General features: G+C 56.7%; 1 protein-coding gene and 1 long non-coding RNA gene across 4 annotated transcripts; one reads left to right on the forward strand and one right to left on the reverse strand.

Annotated features, from left to right (window-relative positions):
• Positions 1 to 46: 46 nt before the first annotated feature.
• Positions 47 to 23099, reverse strand: Ctdsp2 (CTD small phosphatase 2). 3 transcript variants are annotated; one of them, XM_006973321.4, is made up of 8 exons: positions 22691 to 23099; positions 9745 to 9890; positions 7605 to 7643; positions 7153 to 7254; positions 6282 to 6338; positions 4100 to 4192; positions 3817 to 4002; positions 47 to 3705 (listed from the first exon to the last, which is right to left on the reverse strand). In XM_006973321.4, the coding sequence occupies exons 1-8, from the start codon at positions 22752 to 22754 to the stop codon at positions 3580 to 3582; spliced, it is 813 nt and encodes a 270-aa protein (XP_006973383.1). In that variant the 5' UTR covers positions 22755 to 23099; the 3' UTR covers positions 47 to 3579. The 3 variants fall into 3 exon arrangements, with proteins under 3 accessions (XP_006973383.1, XP_042119258.1, XP_076410254.1); XM_042263324.2 differs by lacking the exon at positions 22691 to 23099 and adding an exon at positions 19422 to 20217; XM_076554139.1 differs by lacking the exon at positions 22691 to 23099 and adding an exon at positions 11456 to 12251.
• LOC121823692 (uncharacterized) lies at positions 14097 to 20100 on the forward strand. The gene is made up of 2 exons (XR_006065225.2): positions 14097 to 14367; positions 18821 to 20100. It is a non-coding gene; the product is annotated as an uncharacterized LOC121823692 (long non-coding RNA).
• Positions 23100 to 23129: the final 30 nt, after the last annotated feature.

The following is a 23129-nucleotide window of genomic DNA, read 5'->3' on the forward strand; positions in this document are numbered from 1 at the left end:
ACAGCACGAGCAGTGGCCAGGAAGGAAGACAGCCCCCACGCCTGCACAGGTCTGAAAACCAGCCTTTATTAACTAACAGTAAGTAATACAAATATTCCAAAAATATAAACAGACTCTTAATGGCATCCTACATTTCAAGTTTTTGAATACAACAAATGTATCAAATCATGAAGCAAGGTGGGTCAAGGATCCCATAGCCCAGTCACAGTGGGACGCGGACCCCTCCCCTCCAAATGGCATCTTAGAAGGGTAAATAGGCAAATCTGGGGTAATGACAGGCAAAGAACATCACCAGCCTGAGAGGGGCCGTCCCAGGAGCCGACCCTGCACTAGAGGAGCGGGGGCCGGCCAGGTGGCCGGACTTGTTACCTCTTCTCCCTGGGTATTTACTAACGGTGTTTTCTAAAACGAGAAAAGGGGAGCTGAGGATGGAGCTTGGGCGGCGGCGGCGGCGGTGCTGGCCTAGCACGCACACACGCAGCCCCGGGTTGTCACCGGTCCCCCATGAGCCAGCACGGTGGTCACACCTGTGATCCCAGCATTCGGGAGGGGGAGGCAGAGGAGCAGAAGTTCAAGATCATCCTTGGCTAAACAGTGAGTTCAAACACCTGCCATTCATGAAACCCTGTCTGAAAAAAAAAGATAAAACTAAGGTATAAAAAAAAAAAAGAAAGAACTGAAAGGTAGCCGTGGTTAAGCAGCCCAAAGGAGAAACAGGGTGACCGTTCTCACACACTGGGTGCAGGACAGCCGTGATCAGGCTGCCCCACTAAGAGGCCTCTGGAACAGGGCAGGGCAGGGCACGGGATCGCAGGGGATCCATTTCCAGGCACGGCTGCCTGGAGAGTCCCAGGCTTTTAGTACAAAGCTTTTTCTGAGCCACTGTTTACACATGTACACAGAAATCTTTGGGAGGCAGGAGGGAGTGAAACAGGTCCCCGGTTAAATGAAGGCAACTTCACCCAACCTCTTTAATCCGGGACCCTCGGGCCTACAGTGTCCCCTCTACAATGTGCAGAGTGGAAACCCTTACCTGGCCCTTTATCAAACTGGTCCTGTGTCCAAGGCTCCCCCTATAAGAGGGACACGAACATCAGGCTTTTGATTTAGAAGCCCAATCAGAGAGACACACTGTGTCCCTGAAGAGGCACCGTGAGGAGCTGAACCTGGCAGGTGGGCAGATTCCTGGCATGGCTTGAGCAGGTGCTGGCCCCAGGCCAGGTGGTCTACTGACTCCTGAAGACTAGTCTGCAGCGGGAAGGTTGGTGGCAAGCCCGGTGACAGACTCCAGGAGGAGCTGGCTCCCTCCAGCCTTGCCCTTCTCTATGCCTGCCTGAGCTTCTGAGAGGCACCCCCGACCATCACTTGCCCCTAAGACGTGGAACTAGCAAGCAGGGCAGGTCCTGTTTAGGTTTGGAAAGGGGGGGTGGCATCTCTACAGGAAGTACCGGTGGCAGGAGAGATTCTGGGGACAGACGGGCCCAGAAGGCTGTGGCTTCTGTAGAAGCAGCAGGGCTCGCCCATGGAGCCACACTGGGTTCTGGTCATGGACCAGACTCCAGCAAGGGCTGAGCCCAGGCTCTTCCTCTACATGGTAAAACGTGGGAGACACAGACAAGGACCTCGACAGTCAGAACTCCGAGGCTCTTATTGCTTAGTCAGGACTAGCCCTCAGAGCAGGCCTTGCGAGGACCCCCCTCCTGCAATATCAGGGTGGCAGTGAGACCAGGACCTGCATCAGAAGCCACAACCAAGCTCCAGTGTTCCTGGCTAGCACCTGGAGCCCTATGCCACCCATCACCTTGCCAGAGAAGCCCTCAGGCACCAGCCAAGGATGCTGGGGAGCCGGGCCTGAGCTGGGGAGCCGGGCCTGAGCTGGGGAGCCCGTTCTGTGTGTCACCAAGCTCCACAGCCAGGACGAAGGAGACTGCGCAGGGCTGGATGGATGCCAGACAGGAAGCTCCCACTCAGCCGACTTCTGGAAACCTGTTCGTTCCTGAGGCAGGCCCTAGTGTGTGGAAACTAAAAAACTATTGTATGACTCCTGAGTGGGGCGGTGACCACACCTGGCACAGTTCACAAATGCTGGCACCTGCCTCCAGGGAAAGCAGAGATGGGGCTGGGAACTCCAACCAGCTCAGAGAGGGAGGAGAACCCGGCCCCGCCCCGGGGGCAGGACTCAATTAAGGCAGTAAGGCTGAGGCGGGGCGCCTCCGGGCCTCGTGCTCCTATCACTTCAGCACTTTCCTCTTGTCTGCGTTCTGGGGAAACTTCCTTTCTGCGACTCACTTTAAAGCATTGAAGATAGAAAATTTAGAGACCCCCCCGCCCAGAGTGCAGGTCTGTGAAGACCTCACTCAGTCCTAGAGCCACCAGAGGCAAGAGCCATCTGCCCATTTGGCAAACCAGTGACAGCAAGACCTGCTTTTCCCCCTCAGTCCTAGGAAAGCAGTTCTCCCAAAGCCCTGGGGAGGAAGAGAAGACAGCCAGGAAGGATAAAGGCTAGATGAGGCCAGACAACAGGGCAGGATACCAGGGAAGACACAATGCGATACAAAAGAGCCCTACCCAGGGAACCGGGAGGGCAGGAGCAGCCTAGCAACCGCCCCCATCCTCTGGAGCTAATGTCTGCATCAGCACCAGCACAGCATCCCTGAAGAGCAGACTTTCAGGATCTACCAGCAAGGAGCCACGCACTCTGCTTTGGACATCTGTGTTTCCCCGCACCCTAGCACCGTCCACGTGCATCTGAGGCCCAGGCCTGCAGCTCGGCCGGATACAAACCAGGCCCACCACTCCATGTTTAGAAAGAGAATTTTAAAGAGTTAGAAGAACAGCAATCAGTGCTCTGTCCTCGTCCAGGGCAGGGAGAAGACCTCCTTCCCCGTGGGAGTGAGACTATGGCTAGGGAATGAGAAGGCTGACTTGGTGCTGGAGCCTGGGAGACAGCAGGCCCGTGCAGGTACTCTAGAGCCAGATGCAGCCTGGGGGCCGCAGGCCCTGGCGATTTTGAGTACCGGTTCTGCAAACACACTCTCATCTTCCTGGGTATGTCTGCAGCTGCTGGCTAGTATTTTATGTTTTCAGAAAGGTGTGCGCCTTGGGCATCCAAGACAGCCTCTGGCTTCTCCTTTCTCCTTGGCACCGGCCTTGTGAAGTTGAGGAAGGCCATGGTTTGGCAAGAGTGCCTGCAATAGTCTCCATCACTGTAGGGCTCAACAGCTCATGGTCGGGGCAGTGAAGGAGATGATGGACCAGCTTCTCCCCTACGGAACACTGGACACCCTGGGCCATAGTTCACTGGATGGGCACAGGCGCACGCACGCACGCACTCGCGCGTACACACACTCACTCACTCACTCTCCTGGGCACCAAACACAGGGTGCAGACGGCTCTGGATAGGTCTCATTGGCCTGCTCTGCACCTAACCTGTCCTCAAGTTCGTCAACCGCTTTCCAGCTACTTCCAGACCCTTTGGGCAAATGCTCCAGCTTCTCGGCTAGGTCAGTCAGGCTGATCAGAAAGGCACAGTGTAGCCAGGTCCCCTACTGGGATGGCCGTTTCTTGGAACCAAGAGGGCTAAGGGGCCCGCAGCTGCCCGAGGCTGGTGTAGACGTCGTCGGCTCCGCTCAGCTCCTCGAAGATGGGAATTAGGTTCAGCAACTCTGTATCTGCCATGTCGTCAAACCAGGACTGCACAGGCACCTGGGACAGGGGAGAGGCGACGTTAGCCTGACTCTTCCTTTCCTGGCCAGCGCACTGTGGAGAAGCCCTCGTCCCAGCCCGAGGCCCGGGGGCCGATCTGGACCCACTCACTGCATTCTCCGGGTGGAAGATATAAGATGCGGGCGAGTTGTCCAGGATGAGGGTTTTCCTCAGGTCCCTGCCCAGGCGGCTCAGGTCCTTGACGTAGCAGCCCTGGTGGAACACACAAGACTCCCGGAACAGCCGGGCCCGGAACACCCCACAGCGGTCCAGGAGGTCTGTCACGGGGTCGGCATACTGGAAGAGGAAAAGAGGCCTTAGCTCGGATGGGGCGCTGGGTCCCTTGGGGTGCCACAGGTGCCCCTGTTCTTTCCCTCATCCCGCCGTCAGGTACCTTGGCCAGGCTGGCAGTGAAGAGCACGCATTCAAAGAGCTCCCCCATCCGTCTCAGGAACTCATCAACGTAAGGCCTCTTGAGTACATATACCTGGAGAAGCAGAGAGGACGGTTGGAGGGGTGGAGGTGCCCCACGAGGCCAGAGGAGGCAGCACCAGCTACCTTCCCACCGACACAGAGACGCAATCAGGCCTGGGTGCTCATGCCAGGACCCTGGGAACCTCTGCCCCACCAAGGATGGTTCCAACCAGACTTGGGCTGGCTCACCAGGCCCAATCCTCAACTGCCAGCCCGGAGAGCACACGGTGTCCCGGGAGCCATCGTCACCCAGGGGTGGATCATTAGCTGCCTCCAGAAACAAGTAATCAAGAATAGGCCTCACGGATGGAAACAGCCTATCCTGGATTACTTGAATCCAGCCACAGCCTCCATAGCCGCTTCGGGTCTGGATTCCGGCAGGACGGCCTGTGCGGACCCCCATCTGGCAAGGACCCCGATACTTCCTCGAACACATGCCTCCCAGGGGCTTCTGTGAACACCACCCAGAAGGAAGGGCGCCCTCTGAGGACCTCGCTTGCATGGCTCTTTCAAGCTCCTCAGGTGCTCTCTCTCTCTCTCTCTCTCTCTCTCTCTCTCTCTCTCTCTCTCTCTCTCTCTCTCACACACACACACACACACACACACACCGTCTACAACCTTCCCTTCCTGCCTCAGTTTCCATTAGTGCCCTCCCGTGCATTTCCTAAAGTTCCTTCTGTGAACACACACCCCAGCACAGCGTGCTGCCGCGATTTCCTCCCAGCCCGAGTTAGCCACCAATTCACTGGGAGACCCCCCCCCCCCCAGTTTAGCAGCAGGAACCCTTCATACAGCCACAAATGATTCTAACCACCCTGCTGTCCCTCCGCTTCACAACCAAGCCCTGTCCTCAACCGTTACGCATCCAACATGGCCTTTCCTCCCCATTCTTTTCTCAGCTCCACACTGGGCAGGCTGTCTTCCTCCCCTTAAATTCCACCACTCGTTAATCCACGCCTCTATTAACCAGGAGTGCCCCGCCCGCCCGGATCTGCCTATTTGAAGGCGTGTCCCATGAAGTCTGTACATTTCTACTTCCTTGACTAGACTGCAAGGGATGATGGGCTTAGCAGAGCACCCAGCTTTGTGGCTGTGGTACAGTAGCCTGCAACGGGAGATGGATTACAACGACGACAAACCACGAAGGCCTCAAGGTGTACTTTCCCTGTGCATAACTAACTACGTGACCAGCCCCTGAAAACAGGTGTCATGCTTGCTATGACATCAGCACCAATGGTCCCTGATCGTCAGGTCAACTGTCTGGGCCGTGGTTCTGAGCACATGGTCTCTGATCACCCACGCTGCATGAGCCTTAGCCCCAGACAGAGCTGGGCATGCACTGCTAGAGCCTGGTCTTGGGCTTCGGCAGATGCGTCCTGAGCACTTAGAGAACCCAGACGTAAAAACCCAGAGGGCAGAAGTCAGGGAAGGCGGGCATCAGAGAGGCCTGAGCTATGGGTGCGTGGAGGAGCCCCCCAGGCCGGGAATAGCAGCTCTTGGTTTCCTGCCTCTTACAGGCAGAGACGCCGTTACCAAGGAATTTAAAGAGTAAATCCTAACAGTACTGTATAAAAAACGAGGCTTCTGTCCACTTTGGCAGGGGTGGTGATTAAGAAACGACAGCCATAGGGCTGGAGAGATGGTTCAGTGGTTAGAGCACTGGCTGCCCTTCCAGAGGACGTGGGTTCAATTCCTGGCACCTACATGGCAGCTCACAACTGTCTGTCACTTCAGTTCCAGGGGACCTAACACCCTCACACAGATGTATAAGAAGGCAAAACACCATGCACATTACAAAAAAAAAAAAATTAAGAAAAGAAATGATGGCTATGATAACTATTATGAGGCAGAGGCAGGAGGATCTTAGTGAGTTCGAGGCCAGCCTGGTCTACGCAGCAAGTTCCAGGACAGCCAAGACTAAGTAAGAGACTCGGTCTTAAAGACCGTTCTCACAGTCTGACTACAGAGAGCAAGAGCAGTGGAGAATCGCTAGAGGATATTCAGATGAGAGCCACAGTGTCTAGCCACTAACCAAACAGGAGAGGCCGGAGAAAAGGAAAGGAACCGGTCTCACAGGCCAGGCGGCCTGGCAGACAGCTCACCTGGTGAGTGGTTCCCTCAATCTCCACAGGTACTATGAAGTCAGCGTTGTTGATTGGCTGGAAAGCAGAAGTCAACGGACTCAGGATGGCAGCTGACAGGAAGGACCCCCCCCCCCCCAGCCCACTAAGCGGGTCCTGGCCAGCACCCGATGAAGGAGCTCCATCTGCCCAACCTGCCCAATTCCAGCGGAGATAAGGTCCAGGGCTTCTATCTGAGATAGGGTCTTGCTAGTCCAGGCTAGCCTCTAATTCATGCTCCCATGAGCCAAGGACTTACAGGCATGCACCACTGTATGCCTAGCTTTTTTCAAGACAGCCTCTTACTGTGGCAGCTCAGATTATCCTGAAACTTGTAATTTTCCTGCCTCAGTTTCCCAAGTGGGATTGTGGAAGTGCCTCCACACCCCATTTAAGGCTCTCTTGAGTTAAGAAACATACTGGTGAGGAAAGCAGATGTGCCAGAACCGATTCACCTACTCTCTCCATGCTAAGTGGAGATGGCTGCGTGTGTGCGTGTGCGTGCATGTGTGCATGCGTGTGTGTGTGTGTGTGTGTGTGTGTATGTATGTGTGTGTGCATGTGCGAGTATGTGTGGGTATGTGTGTGCGTGTGTGTATGTGTGTGTGCATGTGTGTGTGTGTATGTATGTGTGCGTGCATGTGCATGTGCGTGTGTGTGTGTCTGTGTGTGTGTGTATGTGTGTGTGTGTGTGTGTGTTTGGTAGGTTAACACTCTTCGGTATGGCCTCTGGATATCTGACTCCAGGCCTGGCTCCTTACCCCGTCACTTCCGCTTCCCCTGCAGGCCACCTCACAGCACTTGTTGTGCGGTTCACACAGTCCTGGGTCAGGAGGGCTGCGTGTGGACTTACCTTAAAGGAACTATGCACAAGGGTTTCATCCAGGTCGATGACCACACAGATTCTTCCTTGATCTTGCTCTGTCACCTCTGGGAGCAGGCGGGTCCCAGGGATCTAAAACCAGAGGCCGGCTGCTGAGACATGCCCACCAAGAGGCAAGCCCACCATTCCCCTGAGCAGAAAGCTAGAAGAACCAGGCTGTCTGGAGACAGAATTACCAACCCAGGAAGGCCCTGCTTCAAGGCAGGAAACGGGCAGCAGGGTCGGTTTGGGCCTTAGGAGACGGTTAAAGCAGCGGGAGCCTTTGGTGCCGGTCGGGGTTGGTGTGGGATACACAGCAGAAACAAGAGGACCCGCGGCTTCCCCCACAGCATTACGGGGCCCTGGGCAGATACTCGGCACACACAGCTTCCCAGGGTGGGGAGGTGACCGCCCGCCTGCCAGGGTCAGCCAGATGGACATACCTGATAAAACTGGTACTGGAGACATTGTAGCAGATCCGACTGGAGGAGAGAGAGAGGAGGGGGTTAGTACCCGCTGTCAACGCCACCGCTGTCACCCAGCCACTGCTCCTGCCAACCGAGACCCAGCCACCTAGCAGCTCCTCACGTCCAAAGATCCCTTCCTGGGAGCTGGGCAGGAACGGGGAAGGCCTCCTCTCCACAAAGTGAAGACGGAACCGCAGGGACTCAATCTGAACTGCTCTCCGCGGCTGACCTCCACTTCGTCCCTTACACCTAACTTCTGGCTAAGAATGTGTGTGTCCTCTTGTCTCCGTGGGGCCCAAGTCATGGGGGGGGGGCTGCTGAAATACTGAGCGCACCAGCATAAAGCACTACTGGGCTGCCTGAGACTATGAAGGGAGACTGATAGAGATCCCAGAGACAGCATTGCACACGTTATAAAGTGTACTAAGCGTTCCTAATGTAAATCTTGGAGAAAAAAAAAGTAAGACTCGCCGGGCGGTGGTGGCGCACGCCTTTAATCCCAGCACTCGGGAGGCAGAGCCAGGTGGATCTCTGTGAGTTCAAGGCCAGCCTGGGCTACCAAGTGAGCTCCAGGAAAGGCGCAAAGCTACGCAGAGAAACCCTGTCTCGAAAAACCAAAAAAAAAAAAAAAAGTAAGACTCTGAACTTAAAAACCTAAGGTTGTCTGTCATGTGAGCATGTTTCAAGTACAGGCTGGCACTCCCCATGGGAATATGTGATTTTACATTCTGATTTAACTGTGCAGGTAAGTATTTTTTTTAACTTTATTTATTTATGTACTTTTTTAGGTATGAGTGTGCTGTCTGAATGTATGCCTGCAGGCTGGAAGAGGGCATCAGATCCCATTACAGATGGCTGTGAGCCACCATGTCGTTGCTGGGAACTGAACACAGGACCTCTGGAAGAACAGCCAGTGCTCTTAACCTCTGAGCCACCGCACCAGACCCAGATAAGTATTTTTTTCTTTTTCTAGATTATTTATTTATTATGTACACAGTGTTCTGCCTGCACCAGAAGAGGGCACCAGCTCTCATTACAGATGGTTGGGAGCCACCATGTGGTTGCTGGGAATTGAACTCAGGTCCTCTGAAAGAACAGCCAGTGCTCTTAACCTCTGGGCCATCTCTCTAGTCCCAGTAAGTCCCAGTATTTTTCTTTCTTCCTTTTAAAAATAATTTATTTTTATTTTATGTGCATTGGTGTTTGGCCTGTGTGTATGTCTGTGTGAGCTGCCATGTGGGTGCTGGGTATTGAATCCAGGTCCTCTGGAAGAACAGCCAGTGCTCTTTTTTTTTTTTTTCAGACGGGTTTCTCTGTATAGCTTTGCGCCTTTCCTGGAAGACGGATTAAAGGCGTGCGCCACCACTGCCCAGCCCTAGCCAGTGCTCTTAACCGCTGAGCCATCTCTCCAGCCCCATCCCAGTATCTCTTAATGTTACTAAGAATGCACCATAAAAATTAACTGCTTTGTAATACTGTTGGGTTGTATTTACCTAACCATTCCTTCACTCAATGAAAGAGTTCTGCATGATCCTCGTGTGTACAGCGCCACCACTGGCGTGTAGAGGAGAATCCTATCTTGTTTCTTGGGACTGGAACGCTAGCCTTCTAGTCACACGCTTCCAAGTGGCTCACAGTGCTGGCAGGGTTGGTTGGTTTGTTGCTGTTTTGTATTGAGAAAGGGTCTCACTATGTAGCTCAGACTGGCCTGAAACTTGCTATGTAGATCAGGCTGGCTTTGAACTCAGATCCACCTGTCTCTGCCTCCTGAGAGCTGGATGCTATCGTGGTTACTAAGAGCATGGGCCTTTTTAATTCCTTGGTTTCTACAAAGAAACTCACTCAGAAGACAGTTTTCAGAGCCAGAGACTTGGGTTCTAATCTCACCACTATCCATGGTTAACGTGGGGTACACTTAGTATATCCATGGACCTCAGTTTCTATATCTGCAAGGCATCTTTCAGGGGTCCTGGAATCTGCACCATCTCAACAGCCCACCCCACAGACGAGAACTATCAGAAAGGAGACAGGTTACCAAGGGAAGGGAGGAAGGGCCTTTGGGCCAGGGATCTTCACGGCTCCAGACCAGGCCAGAATGGCCACCCCAGCCTGCTACCTTAGCAATGGTGTTTGTCTCCTCCTTGTATGTGAGCTCGGCGGGAGAGCCTGACTGGACAACATGCTGGGTCTGAAAACAGCAGAAAAGCGCCTTGAAGATGTTCCGGCCACGTGGCTTCTTAGGAGAGGACTTGGAGACTAGGCCTAGAGAGGAAGAAGCAACAAGGCCGTCAGCCAGGGCGGCACCAGTCTCTGCCAGCAGCCGCCCAATGCCCACACCCCCTCCGGTCCAGGCTCTGCTGGAGCACAGTGCACGCTGCTCACTCATACAGTAACGATGAAATGTGTGCTTCCCAGCATCCTCCCTTGAATGAGGAGACAGCAGAGCTCCCCACTCTGTTTGGGAATGGGAGACCTGAGCTGCACAGGGTTTATCTTCATACTGTGGTGGGTCTCGAGGGTATCAAGATGGACCGGGTATTCCATGATCCAGAGGCCAAACAAACCCGAGGCCCTAAGTTCTCCCGATCCAGCCTGTAGGAAAACTACCAGTTGTAGGAAAGAGAGTAACCTAGGAGTCGGTGGCGCCGTGATTCAGCTCCATGCTGGCTTCTTTAGACCCTGATCAGCGGCAACAGATCTGAGCCCAAGTTGCCTAGAACCCCAGAAGTTGCCCAAAAGGAGTTGGTTGAGGGGTCAGTGGGTAAGGTGCCTACCACCGAGCCTGACAACCTGAGTGACGCCGCCACGTTGGGAAGAAAGAACACCTGCAAGTTGTCCTCGTGGTGTTTGCCTGTGCGCGCGCGCACACACACTGAACAACAACAACAAAAAGGAATTCCCTCCCCCAAGCCACAGCTCAGGAAGGCAGCATGCTAGTTTTCTGTATCTGTTTCCGTCTCATGATCTAGCCTTTTCCCTAATATTTCACTGCCTACCCACTCTCCTCCTCTCCCACTCCAGGGAGCTGGGTGGAAAACGGGATTAAGACCGTAGGTCATGCACACCTTGCAAAACCTTCCGTCTTAGACTGAGGCCTCTGCTCCCCAGACAGCTGTTCTGCCCTACCTTGGCCATCTGGGCTTTGGAAATACAAAGCCGCTTTAATGAGAAGCTTGCCAATGCAGCCCCAGAAAGACCGAACTGATACAAAGCAAAGGGCATTACAGGACCCAAATGGGCTTCAGATCTTTCCTCTGCAAGTTCCCTGACTCCAGAAACGGCTCTGCTGTTACGCAAACAAGGAGCCGCTGTGCAGGGCACTGTGGCCAGGAGGTGGCGCTGTACAACCAGTTATGGAATAGTCCCCAGCCACAGGTCCTGGCGCCTCTGTGAGGGAAAGCCAAACAAACCGTGAACCCCCAGAGTTTCCCTATGCTCTTCTTAGGGGAGGGGAAACATGGCGGTGTAGGCCACCCATGGGCATCTCCTGCTCCCGCAGCTCCTGCTGGAGGGAGGTCCCTTAGGGAGTAGGTGACGGCAGAGCCCGACCTGGCTGCCTGAGACCACGGGGAAGAGGAGAGAAAAACCAAGCCGTTCCCTGGACAGCAGGCTACAGTGAAGTGGGGATCAGCAGCAGAGCGCTGCTCTCACCCCGACAGCCAGGGCTTCCCTAGCGGGGGAGGCAGAGTTCTCTCCCCCTTCTGGGTTATGGCCCTGGGGACCTCTCTGAAAGCAGCCGAGCCTTTCCAGGAAATGGCCTGGAAATCTGGGCATCACTTTTAAAAGCTGTGAAGTCAGAGGACAAATGTTTATGGAGTCCCTCCCACCTGTGTGTGGACTCCAGGCCGTGAGGCCTGCAGGACGGCGAGCAGCACCGGACTGGACCATCTTGCTGACTGGCCCCTTTGGCATCACTTGCAACCTCCTGGCTACTTAGGAAGAACCAAGGTTTCTTGGGGCATTTTGCTGTGAACTACTTCTGCCAAAACCTTCTCAAAGACCAAATTCAAAGCGAGGCCCAGTGTGTAACGATGGCGGCAGCGGCGGGCTAAGTAGTTGATTCCTCGGAAAGGACCACCCTCCAGACACTTCTTAGCCATCTCTGCAGAAGCCAGAGGGAAGGAGCTGCTGACCGACCTGCCTGCTGGCCCACATTAAACCCCACTTTCAGGGACTCAGGACAACGCAGACACAAAGCCTTTGGTTATGGTTTCTTCACACACACACAACCACAACTGGAAGCTTAACCCAGGCACAGAGGCTTTCTTAAAAGGCCGCACAACCCAGGCCTTTCCTGAAGAGAGGCCACATCAGAAATGTGCTCCCCATCTTAGCGTGGTGACAGGAACTGTGAAGGCCGAGTGACCCCGACAGGCGAGGGTAAAAGAGGCAGCTGGCCGGGGCCAGAGAGGCCCAACAGACACACCAGCTTCCCAGGCCTAAGCAGGGACCTTGAACTTTGCAGGGCAGAGGAGAGGCTTCTCCAAAGCAGAGTGACCAACAGCCGCTGCCATTTCGAGAGGTCACAAACACACTGACCTTGAGAGCAGGCTCTCAGGGCAAACGCCCCACACCCATACTGTGAGGCTGGCCTAGCGTCTTCCTCTCACAGGCCCACTTCATAGCAGCAGACACTACTCCTCAGGGTCATCGGGCTGAATTCAGCCTCCCCACCACGGCCGGTCGCTTCCCCTCAGGACTAACAAAGGCCTCCTCGCCTGTTACAGTTGGCCCCTGCCTGGCAGGTGTTTGATAATCCCTCCGACTGACTGACTCCAAGGCCCTGCGGCTCCCACAGAGCTGGGTCCTGGGAGAAGCCTCCACTCTGCTGTCATATCCCAGAGCACTAGAGACAGAGTGCCTCCCTGTGAGGCAAGAAGGTGGCTCCAGAGGAGCCTAGTGCCCGAGGGAGGCTTTCCGGGCCCCAGCCACGTTCACACAGCACCAGAGCCATGCGTCACCACCTCACTGAATTCTCACTAGAAATCCATTTGTAGGTCCTGCCCCCCCCCCAGTTTGCAGTTTCCCTCCTGGGGGGGGGGTAGGAGTGGGGTGTCATGTGGTGATACGGCAGCCGAGTCAGAATTTGAACCCAGAGCCAAGGCTCTCAGGCATTTCCCAAGAGTCCTTGCAGCAGCACTACTAGGCTTTTCTGCCCCAGGATGAACTGGTGAGCGATCCGTCTGGAGCCCCCATGTCCGTCCGTCCGCCCCCCCCCCTCTTCAGTGTCCTTGGGCAGGTCAGTGAGACGCAGTTCCCATCCCTCCCAAGCACAGAGAATCTTTCGTTGGCTCCTTAGACTCCACACTCTGCGCTGCAGCCCTGACGGGCAGGGTGCAGGCCATTCTCCCGACCAGTTCATCGTGGGGTGGACACTAGTCCACCTCCCCAGGAGAGGAACACGGGCAGGCACAAGACCGCTCAGGGCTGAAGGGATTTTACAGTGCACAGTATCCCTGACAAGGAAGGTAGATCCCCACCGAATGCTGCTCACCCTCCTCCTCCACCCCACCCCGCCCTCCCCCAGCCACACCCTCTCTATGGATCCTGCCTGCTGATACATACTTGCTCCACGCGCCCCAAACCTCTGGATGTCCACAAAGGCACAATGGGGGAGCCAGCCCTAAGCATAAGGAAGAGCAGGGGAGGAGACTAGAAGCCAGCGCCCTGTCTTCCTACTGAGGCAGACTCTGGAGAGCAGCAGCCAGGGAGGTGTCCCCGACTTGGGACCGTCTGGGCTGGGCTCCAGGTTCTGCCCGCTCCTGATTCAACCATGCAGCCTTGGTTTCCTTAGCTCTAAGTTGGGACAGCAGCAAGACCTCACTCAGGATAAACAGAATGTATGAGTAAGGTCCTGGACAGCCTCTAAAACTAACAGCTACACTAACTGGCAACAGCCTGGGCCTGGTTTGTAGGTCTCAAGATGAATCACTGACCAGGGGTGGCATGGGTCGTTCCAGAATCCCAGCAGCAGGGGATGTAGGGCCTTCCTACCCCCACCCTATGGTTCAAGTTCAAGGTCAGATGAGGGATGAGGGCCTGGGAGAAATCCTCCCCCCACCTACTCCCCAGTCCACCAAAACAGTTCTTTCCCACTCCAGCTGCCCTAAACGGTACCCTGAGCGTGACAAGCAACACCCGACATGAACGCGGTCCTTGCGCACCCCACAGCCTCAGTAAGAAGCATGTGTCTGCACACATGCGTGCACACGTACAGACGAACCCTGGCCTGACCGGGATGGCATTAGTTTTAACCTTCTGAAGGTCAGGTTCGGATATCACGGTTGCCAACAACACAGGTCTGTATCCCAGTCAAGGAACGCCTCACAGGAAATCCACACAGCCCCGCACTGGGCCGAAGGCAACTCCTTGAGCTATGGGAATGTAACAAGACCATCATTCACATACAGGATGCTCTCTTGGCTCACTCTCCCCAACACCCCCAAGTACCGCCCCCCCAGTCTCATCCCCCCAGAGCAGGGGGCAGGGCTGGCTCTCACTATAAAATGGCCTCTCTGGGCAGCCTCCCTCCCTTGGCTGTCGGAGGAAGGAGAGATTTGGAGCATTTCCGGCCCTTCTTGGCCTGCTGCCTGGGCCCTGCAGCCAAGCCACATCTGATTGGAGCTCCCTGTGGAGAGAAGTCCTCCCAGGTTGTCAGCCTCTCCCAGAGGCATCGGTGCCTTGGCCAAGGGCAGGCTCTGAAGCGCCAGGTGTATGGAAGGACTCCTTGGACCAGCAGGTGAGTGGGCCGGGAGGCCGCACAAGCAGAGACCACCGCAGACTCGGGGAGGGCACACACTTCTCCACCCAGGCTGCCCAACCGCAGCTGTGTCCTTCTGCTAACAGGGCGGGCGGGCGGCACACAAAGTCCATGTGTGACTCTCACCGCACGGGCAGGTCACGTCACAGGGCTGGGCTCACCCTGGCATGGCCGACGCTGGGCTCTGGTAAGTCCTCACCCTACAGCTCCATTCCTCACCCCTGGGCAGGAAGGCTCCTCTCTTCTTTCTTTTGGGTGTACGCATTTGAGGCATGTAGCTCAGGCTAGCTTCAAACTCCTGCCTCGGCCTATGGCTGTCTCAGGGAGGAGTCGGGCTTCTGCTAGCATGCCTCACAGCCCCGCCTCAGCCTTGGCCCTCTCAAGGTCTCTGATCTCAATTTTAGGGACCTTCTCTCGAGAAGATCTTGGTTTTGGGAACAAGGATTCCCAGGCAACTTGATTTCCGAAGGGGCCTCTAATTGAAATATTGAGCAAGAACTATAGGCAGCTTCAATATTAAATAAGTTAGGAAAAAGTTTAAAGGTATGCTGGAGTTGGGGGGGGGGCCCTCCCAAAGTTGCAGGTTCTGGGCCAGCAGGGACAAACCTGAAACGGGATCCACAAAGACGGTAAGGGCTGGGTCCTACCTTGCTGGACACAGGCCCAACCAGAGCAGGGAGGACACTGCCAGGTCATGTCAGAGCAGCCATGGTGGCCCCCTCCTTCTGAGGAGGGGCAGAGCAGGCTCACGGGAGGGAGGCTAGCTAACAGACAAGCAGGGCAAACACCTCCTCAGTGGCCGTTCAGGGCTAACCTGGGATCTCTGCCCCAACTTGTGGAACTCCTGGGCTTTGTAGAGAACCAAGAAGAACTCAGTCCTCCCCCCCTCCTTCACTGTTTCAGGCTGACGGACACAGCAGGGGAGCAGGCACAAACAGGGCGGACGCTCAGGATGCAGCAAGCGGGGGGGGGGGGGGGGGGGGGGCGGGGGGGGCGGGGGGGGGGCGCCTTGGATCAGCAGTGGCTACCCAAGGTGCCCCTGGCTCTGAGGGCAGGGGGGGGGAAGCTCAGTGGGTTGGATCTCCACCAGCAAAAATCAGAACAATTCTGGCTTTGGCACAAGAAAACTACATGTGGTCAGGAGCCTCAGTTTTTCCATCTATAAAATGGGAAGAGGACTAACTCAGAGGGTGAGGATTTTCAGGGCTTTGGAGTGTTCTGTTGTAGTGGACGCTGCCTGTCAGCTGCCAGGCATCAGGAAACAGAGCACGTCCATACTTGTTGTACCTCAGTCTCAGGATGTTCACATTTTGACACCACTGAGATTGACTTCAGAGGCCACACAGCAGAACCAGCAGGACAGGGGCAGGCCTGGGAAACGGCTTTTCCTGGAACTCCACAAAATCCTCAGAGGCTGCTCTCCTTCCTCGGGGTCTGGCCCCGCAGTCCGTGTTCTGCCTACTTCCAGGACCCTGCCCCTCCCCCAGGCACCCCTGCTTCCCCTACCCCAGCCAACAAGAACACGCCCTTCTGTTCCTCAGCAGTTCTTAGTAGCTCTGGGTTCCTCCTCAGGCCAACGGGAAAGGCCTCCCTTGAGAAAGTGGCTTCAGAGCACTTCAAGGACACCACACACAAGAGCGGGGCCTGGGCAAGGGCGGCTTCCACAGCCCAGGCCAAGCGAGAGGCTGCAGCTTCTTCCTCCATTTCTACCTCCTAAGGTTGCAGAGACAAAACCAGTCACGGGACCATGGCCACAGTGGTGTTCTGTAAACACTGGCTGTTGACTATTACTGAGTAAGCAAGGACAATCACTCTGTCCACTCACTCAGAAAACTCTAAGAAAAACCGCAGGCTTCCTCACAGTGAATCTGGACCCTGAGGAGAATCTGCCCGGGGCTGAGCAAGCAGTTGGCGTCTCTGCCGAGCTTCCTGGCTCTTCTCCCAGGACACCTGTCAGGATCAGGGGGAGCATTTGGAACACACATGCCTGGCCCACCTGCCGCGCTCTGAGTCAGTGGGTCCCAGGTGTCTGTGTCGGGGGTGGGGGGGTCTGTATTTTTAGTAAGTGTCATAGGAGATTCTGATGTGTGTGTCCCTGGCTGAGGGCCAGAGAATTCTAAACCCCTTCCGGGATTAGAAGGACGTTCGGCCCAACCCCACCGGTCCCTGTCCACATCACGTCTGACGGTTCAGACCCTGGCCTGGGAGGAGTAGGACTCGGCCACTTGTTTTACTCCAAGAACAAAAACCAAACCAAACCCCAGTCAAGAGGTCTGAGCTCGCAGCCTCCCGCACCTCTCAGTCACTAGGGAGGAGGGGCCCTCCACGGCTGTGGAGACTGACTGGAGCCACGTCTGCTCCCCGGGGACAGTGTAAGCGGGTAAGGGCAAGCTCAACAGGCTGGACGTGGCGGCCCTCCCTGTGATCCCAGCATAGGCAGGAAGAGACGCTCACCACCACTGCCACCAAGGATGAAGACAAAACAGTGTGGGGTGTGTGTGTGTGTGTGTGTGTGTGTGTGTGTGTGTGTGTGAAGAGCCCCTGGAAGGGCAAGGAAATGTCAAGTCCACTCAGATCAAGTTCAAGGCTAACTGGTAGGAAAACTAACCAATAAAGAGAACGTACACCCCTTCTGCCCAGAGGGAGGCTGTGATGACCACAGGAGCCCCGCTCAAAGAGGTGTCCATGAAGGCTCACTCCAACCTGAAGGGCTGGATGCTCATCCTGGAACCTAGTCTACTGGTTCTGAGTCTTCCCGTCTTCCATTCCAAAGAGATCCATGCCTCCCCTTTGATCTCTATTAGTTTCTTCCTAAGATCTGCCTGTTACATGTTCATCTACATCCCAGCTGGGCACCAGCTTTCAGTGCTGAGCAGGTGAGAGACCCATAATCAGAGACCCATCCACACATTTCCTCTCAGTCATTCCCAGATATCTCAGAGCCGGCCAGCTTCAGACACAGACATGATGAAAAGCAGTTTCATGCTCTCAAGGTGCTCGACGCTCAGACCAAAGCCATAAAGGCAAAGATTAGGAATATCTACTTCTTAGAGACAAGAGAGGTGGCTCAGTGATTAAGAGCACAGCACTGACTGATGTTCCAGAGGAGCCGGGTTCAATTCCCAGGACATCCAGTGTCCGATCACGCCAGGATTGAAAAAGAACATCTACTTCTTGCTGGGTGGTAGCGCAAGCCTTTAATCCCAGCACTCAGGAGGCAGAGGCAGGCGGATCTCTGTGAGTTCAAGACCAACCTGGTCTCCAGAGCAGGTTCCAAGACAAGTACCTACCTCTCTACAAACCCTATCTTCTCATTCTTAAGAGTACCTAAGAGAAGTCCGAATCTCACTGAGGTCATTTCCTCCCAAGGCAAATGGAGACAGCAGTGGCTACTGTTAGTCCCACTTCTAAGAAGCCAAACTGCTTCCAAGGTTCAGCAGGACTTCAGAGACTCAGGAGGCACAGGACTCCAGCCCCCCACCCCCACCCCAGATGCTCAGGCACCGGCTGGAATGGCTGAGGCCTCACCCCAAGTCACACAGGCCAAGAAGCACTCTACAGGAGGCTGTGGAAGGCTCAGAGGCCCAAGCCCCTCCACATCAGTGTCCCCTGACCCTGGGGCCCTGGTCTGCTGCAGCAGAGCCCACATGACTGGGTACTGTTTACACAGTGTGTCCTTGGGGGAATGGAGGAGGAGGACAGAGGGCAGACAAGCTGCATGCATTCAGGAAAGACTGACATTTACCACCCATCTACGACGTCTGCGTTAGACATGGGTAGCGTTACTCCCATTTCACCAGTCAACTGCCAGGATCTAACGTAAATAAGAAGAGCAGGGATTTGAACCCAAGTCTGAAGCACGCAGTTTTGCTGCTACAAGACTAACTACAAACACTAACTTCCCTACCTCACGGCTGCTCCCACTTCTTCACCAATCCAAGAATCAAACGTCCCAGACAGAAATAAAGGTAACATCCCACAGGTCCTCAGCGCCGGCAGCAGACAGTGAAGGGGGACACGCTCTGCCAGACCTCACACCCCACTCACACTTCCATGGGGTCTGGTTTTCCTATACTTTTCTATTCCTTCTCCACAGAAAGCTTGGGAGCATCACTTTGCCTTTGTCTAGTATCCCCCCCAACACACACACACACTTTTATTTTCTTGAGACAGGGTTTCTCCTTGTGACAATCCTGGCTGTCCCCGAACTCACAGAGATCCTCCTGCCTCTGCCTCCTGAGTGCTGGGATTAAAGGCGGGCGCCACCACTGCTTAGCTAGTATGTCCCTTCTTAATAAAATTCACTGAAAGGCTGACTGGAAAGGCCTCGCCGAGAGCTAGCGGCCACCTTGTTTATCTTTCCCACCTTCTCCAGCTGGGAGGAAGGACACAGGCCTACTCACTCACTCACCCACCGCCTCTCTATCCGCAGGGACTTTTCACTCAGACGCTCCAAGTCGGCTGCCCAGCCTCAGGGTCTGCACATTTACAAACTGCTGTGGAGAGGGACCACCCTGGGGCTCTTCCAGTGGAAGCAAACACCCGCTAAACGGCCTCGGCCTCATTCCACCGATGCCAGGATGGGGGAAGTCCAAAGCCCAAGGCGAACCTCGGAGAAGGACCGAGGCTGTCACCTCCCAGCCTGCAGGCCGGCCGAGGAAGGCCCTACCCACCAGAGGTGCCAACAGAACTCCTTTCAAAGCCTTTCCTGTCTGCAGGGAAGGTGTTTGCTTGGCCTCTTAAAGGAAAAGAGCAGGATTTCTCCCTTCTGTGGAGAAGAAGAAGAAAAACCTGTCACCATGGGGCTGGAGAGATGGCTCAGAGGATTGGCGCACTTGCGGCTCTTTCAGGGGACCTGGGTTCAATTCCCAGCACCCACGTGGCGGTTCACAACTCTCGAACTCCATCCAGTTTCAGGGGATCAGACGCCCTCTTCTGACCTCCGGGGGCACCAAGCCCCCACGTGGTACACAGACATACACGCAGGCCAAACACGCACACACATAAAGTAAATCTAATAAAAAGCTTGTCACCATTCCACATTTTAGGGACAGCAAGCAGTCTTCGAGAAGAATCCTCAGGACAACTAGCTACCAGACCCCGCCCAGTTCCAGATGTGAGGAGAGCAATCCAAAGCTTAGGTCATTCTTCCAAGACTGAGCACGGGGTCTCGCCCACAGCAAGTCATTTCTGACTCCTCCCCAAAATCTGATAGGTTACTGAGCCGAGGAGGCCCCGCCCCACTACCTCACATTGGCCTATCACAGGGCGGAGCCCTGCTTCCCTGCCTTCTCCCACCTAAGCCCGAAGCTGGGCACGACCTCCGCGGATCTGGGTGACATCCTCACGCGAGGCTGCAGCGGGTGCCCATTCTCGCCACACGGATCCTTTTATTGTTGATGCTACACACAACCAGTCCTTGCTGTACCGGGGAAGCCACATCTCCCATCGGCCTGGAAAGATGATCCAATTCTGATGCTTTTATCATCAACGCTTTCGCCAACTTTGTTCTACCTCCCCTCCTCCTGTAATTCTGAAATCATCAACACACGAGGCAGCAGCCTTAAAGCTCAGGGAACAGAGTGGAAAAAAAAGAAAGAAAGAAAGAAATCTGCAATGGTAAACAACTTCACTAAGAAGAGGCCACCCAAGCTAGAAGCAACTTGTTTCTGTCCGGAAATCAACTCACTAATAAACTGTTGTTCCACCGTCCTCCTTCACTCTTCCAAAGGTAGATGAGGGTTGGGGGCGGGGTGAGGGGCAGGAACTCCTAAAGGAGGGGAGGACATTTGCTCCCTCCCACTCCTGTGTGTTTTCAGATGCAAGTTCTGTTTGTAAATGATGCGCAACTCAGTTGGCTGGGCGGCTGGATGCCCCCAGCAGCCCAGAAGCAAGCATGCCTTCCCCTGGAATGCAATCAAATTACGGGGGGGGGGGGGGGGGGGTGTGACCAGGAGGCTGCTGATTCTGGCTGGAGAATTCAGATTCCTCCAGGGAGAAGTCTGAAGGACACAAACCACATACAAAATAAAAAAGGAAGAAAACAAAAACGTAACTCCAAGAAGATCAACCCACACTCAGCAACCTGACACTGTCAGGAAACCAGCTGCTCGGCTCCCTGCTGCCTGTCACTCATCCTGCTGGATCAGACTTCGGCTCTGATTTGCTCTGAGCTGCCGCCTGCCACAGCACGGTCCAGATTCCTCCTACCCTGCCGTGGCCCCGTCACCACCACCGTCGTCGTGGGGACACCCACCGCTAGGAGACCCCGAGTGGAAGGAAGCACACGCCAGTCCCGGCTCATCCCTATGTCCCCCTCCTCTTATGTCCTGGTCCATCCTGATCTCTGCACCCCTGTCTGAAGCTTGGGTCCTTCTCCTGGGATGGGGTTGTGAAGGGAGGGAGCTGGAGGGCTCTGGCAGTGAGTTATCAACACAGGCCCTTTGCAGTCCTCAGCGCGGCAGAGCAGAGGCTTGGTCAAGTTGCTGCTGGGTCGCACAGCTGGGTCAGCGACAAGAACAGGGGCCCTGGCAAGGAGGAGGGGCCTTCCTGGGGCTCAGATCCGAGCAAGCAGAGCTTCGTCTCTCCCACCCCCCATCCTACTAAGGAGTGCCAGGGAGGCTGGGATACCACCACGGTGGCAGCTCTGCCCCGGGCTAGGCAAGTTGGGTAGACTCCCTGGAAAAGTGAACCCCAGGAAAAAGTGACCCGCTGATAAATAGTCATCAACATACCCAGGCCCCACAGCTGGCAGCCTTCCAGGACCAAGGCCTCCTCAGTCTACTCAACTGTGGCCCGGGCCTTTCTCATGCCCGGTCGGCGAGGAAGAGCAGCTTGGGATGTGGTCCCCAGAGCGAGCTCTTCCCCTCGGCCTCGGAGCCAAGTGACCGCAGTCCTGAGAGTTCTCTAGAAGGGGAAAGGGCGCGCGGGGGGGGGGGGGGGGGGGGGCGCAATGCTAGTCCTCACACTCGGCGGAAATTTCTACCGGCTATTTTGGACACGATCCTCAAGGCCAGACGAAACGCAGGGGACGGGAATAGTTTCAGGAGACCCCCCCCCCCCACTGCGACCACAACCCCGCGATTCCATCCTCCCGGCCCCCAACCTCCTCCCCGCCCCCGCGGGAGGCCGAGGCCTTCGCTCCGGTCCCCAAGCGCACCCCAGAGAGAGAGAGAGAGAGCCTGCGACACCCCTGTTTTCTCCATCCCGATCCTCTCTCCCCGCCCCCCACCTCCCCAAGAAGGCGGGGGTCGCCAGCCTCTGCCCACAGACAACTCGCACTTTTTTCGGCTGCGCGATTCAGGGGAAAAACAAAAAAACAAAAACACGCCGGGTCCGACTGCCATCCGAGGAATTATGTAACCAGGGACACCGCTCCCGGGCTAAACAAACGCGGCTGTGTGTGCATGTGTGTGTGTGTGTGTGTGTGTGTGAGCGCGCAGCGGCGGCCCCCGGGGGAGCGCACCGGGCAGGGAGGGGCTCCGGGCCCGCCGGACCTCGGGGTGGAGGTGGGTGGGGGGGTCGGGCTTGTTTGCTCCCGCCGAACCGCCCAAGAGTCCCGCGCCCAGCCGGGGGACCGCGACCCGGCCCGGCCCCTTCCCCTCTCCCCCCCTCCCGCCGCCCCCGCCTCGGGCCGGTGAACTTCGTCCCGAGTCGTCGTCCCCCCCTCCCGAGCGCCCCGCCACCACGGCCGACCGACCGCCCGCCCCGGGCCTGCGTGGGAAGAACTCCGGTCCCGGCGGCGGCGGCGTTGCAGCTCGGGACCCCCCCACCCCACCCCAGCGCCTGCGCGCGCCCCGCCTCGTCCCCTCCTCCTCCCCGCGGGCCCCGGGACGGGCGCGCAGCGGCGGTGGCGGCGGTGGGGAGGAGGAGGAGGAGGAAAAGTGACCACTCCATCCCCGCGGCTCGGGCGGGGGCGGCGCGCGCGCGGGTGGCCTGGCGCGCCGCGCGCCCCCCCCCGGCGGGGGAGGGGAGGGGAGGGCAGGGGAGGGGTGGCCCGGCGGGTGACAGCTGCGCGGATGACACCCTCCCCGCTGGGCGCTGGCAGCCCGAGGCCTGGCTCGAGATCCCCCCCACACACACACCACCACCACCCCACGGGGGGTCGGGTGCGCCAGGACTGACCGACCTTCCCGTCGTCGTCCCCCCCCACGTGCCCCCACCACCGCCGCCGCCGCCGCGCGCGCGCCACCCCCGGGTCCCGCCGGATTCTCCCGCCCCCTCCCCTCCTCCTCCTCCTCCTCGCCCGGGGTTGGGGGGGGGGGCGGCGGCGACGCAAAGTTTTGGGAAGTTGCGCCCCTACCTTGCTTGGTGAGCACCAGGGCGTCTTCCCTCCGCGCCTGGGTGATGATGGAGCCGTGTTCCATCTAACAATCCCGCGGGCCCCGGGCTGGCTGGGCGGGAGGACGCGCGGGCGGGCGGGCGGGAGGGCGAGCGCGCAGGCGGGCTGGGCTGGGCTGGGGGGCCTGGGCGGGGGCCCGTCGGGCTCCGGCTCCCCGAGACTCGCGGCTCCCACAGCTGGTCACATCCCTCCCCCACCAGCAGCAGCACCGCCACCAGCACCACCAGCACCAGCACCTCCTCCTCCTCCTCCTGCTCGCGTTGTCCTCCCCGGGCCGGGAAGGGAGGAGGCCTGCACGGAGGGCGGCCGGGCCCAGGCAGCGGCTCTCCCGGTGCCCCCAGCCCCCCGATCCCCCGGTGGCAGCTCCGGGCTCCTCAGTTTGGGTCCAACATGGAGAATC

This window comes from Peromyscus maniculatus, chromosome 18 (genome assembly GCF_049852395.1).
Source record: "Peromyscus maniculatus bairdii isolate BWxNUB_F1_BW_parent chromosome 18, HU_Pman_BW_mat_3.1, whole genome shotgun sequence".
Taxonomy (NCBI): Eukaryota; Metazoa; Chordata; class Mammalia; order Rodentia; family Cricetidae; genus Peromyscus; species Peromyscus maniculatus.

Bases quoted from the DNA above. Each gene is read 5' to 3' on its own strand.
- Ctdsp2 (XM_076554139.1), bottom strand. From the start codon at position 11,540: ATGCCAAAGGGGCCAGTCAGCAAGATGGTCCAGTCCGGTGCTGCTCGC. The intron at 9,891-11,455 runs GTGGGAGGGACT...CTTCCTCTCTAG, and splicing joins GGCCTGGAGTCCACACACAG to GCCTAGTCTCCAAGTCCTCT. The intron at 6,339-7,152 runs GTAAGTCCACAC...TCTGCTTTCCAG, and splicing joins TTGTGCATAGTTCCTTTAAG to CCAATCAACAACGCTGACTT.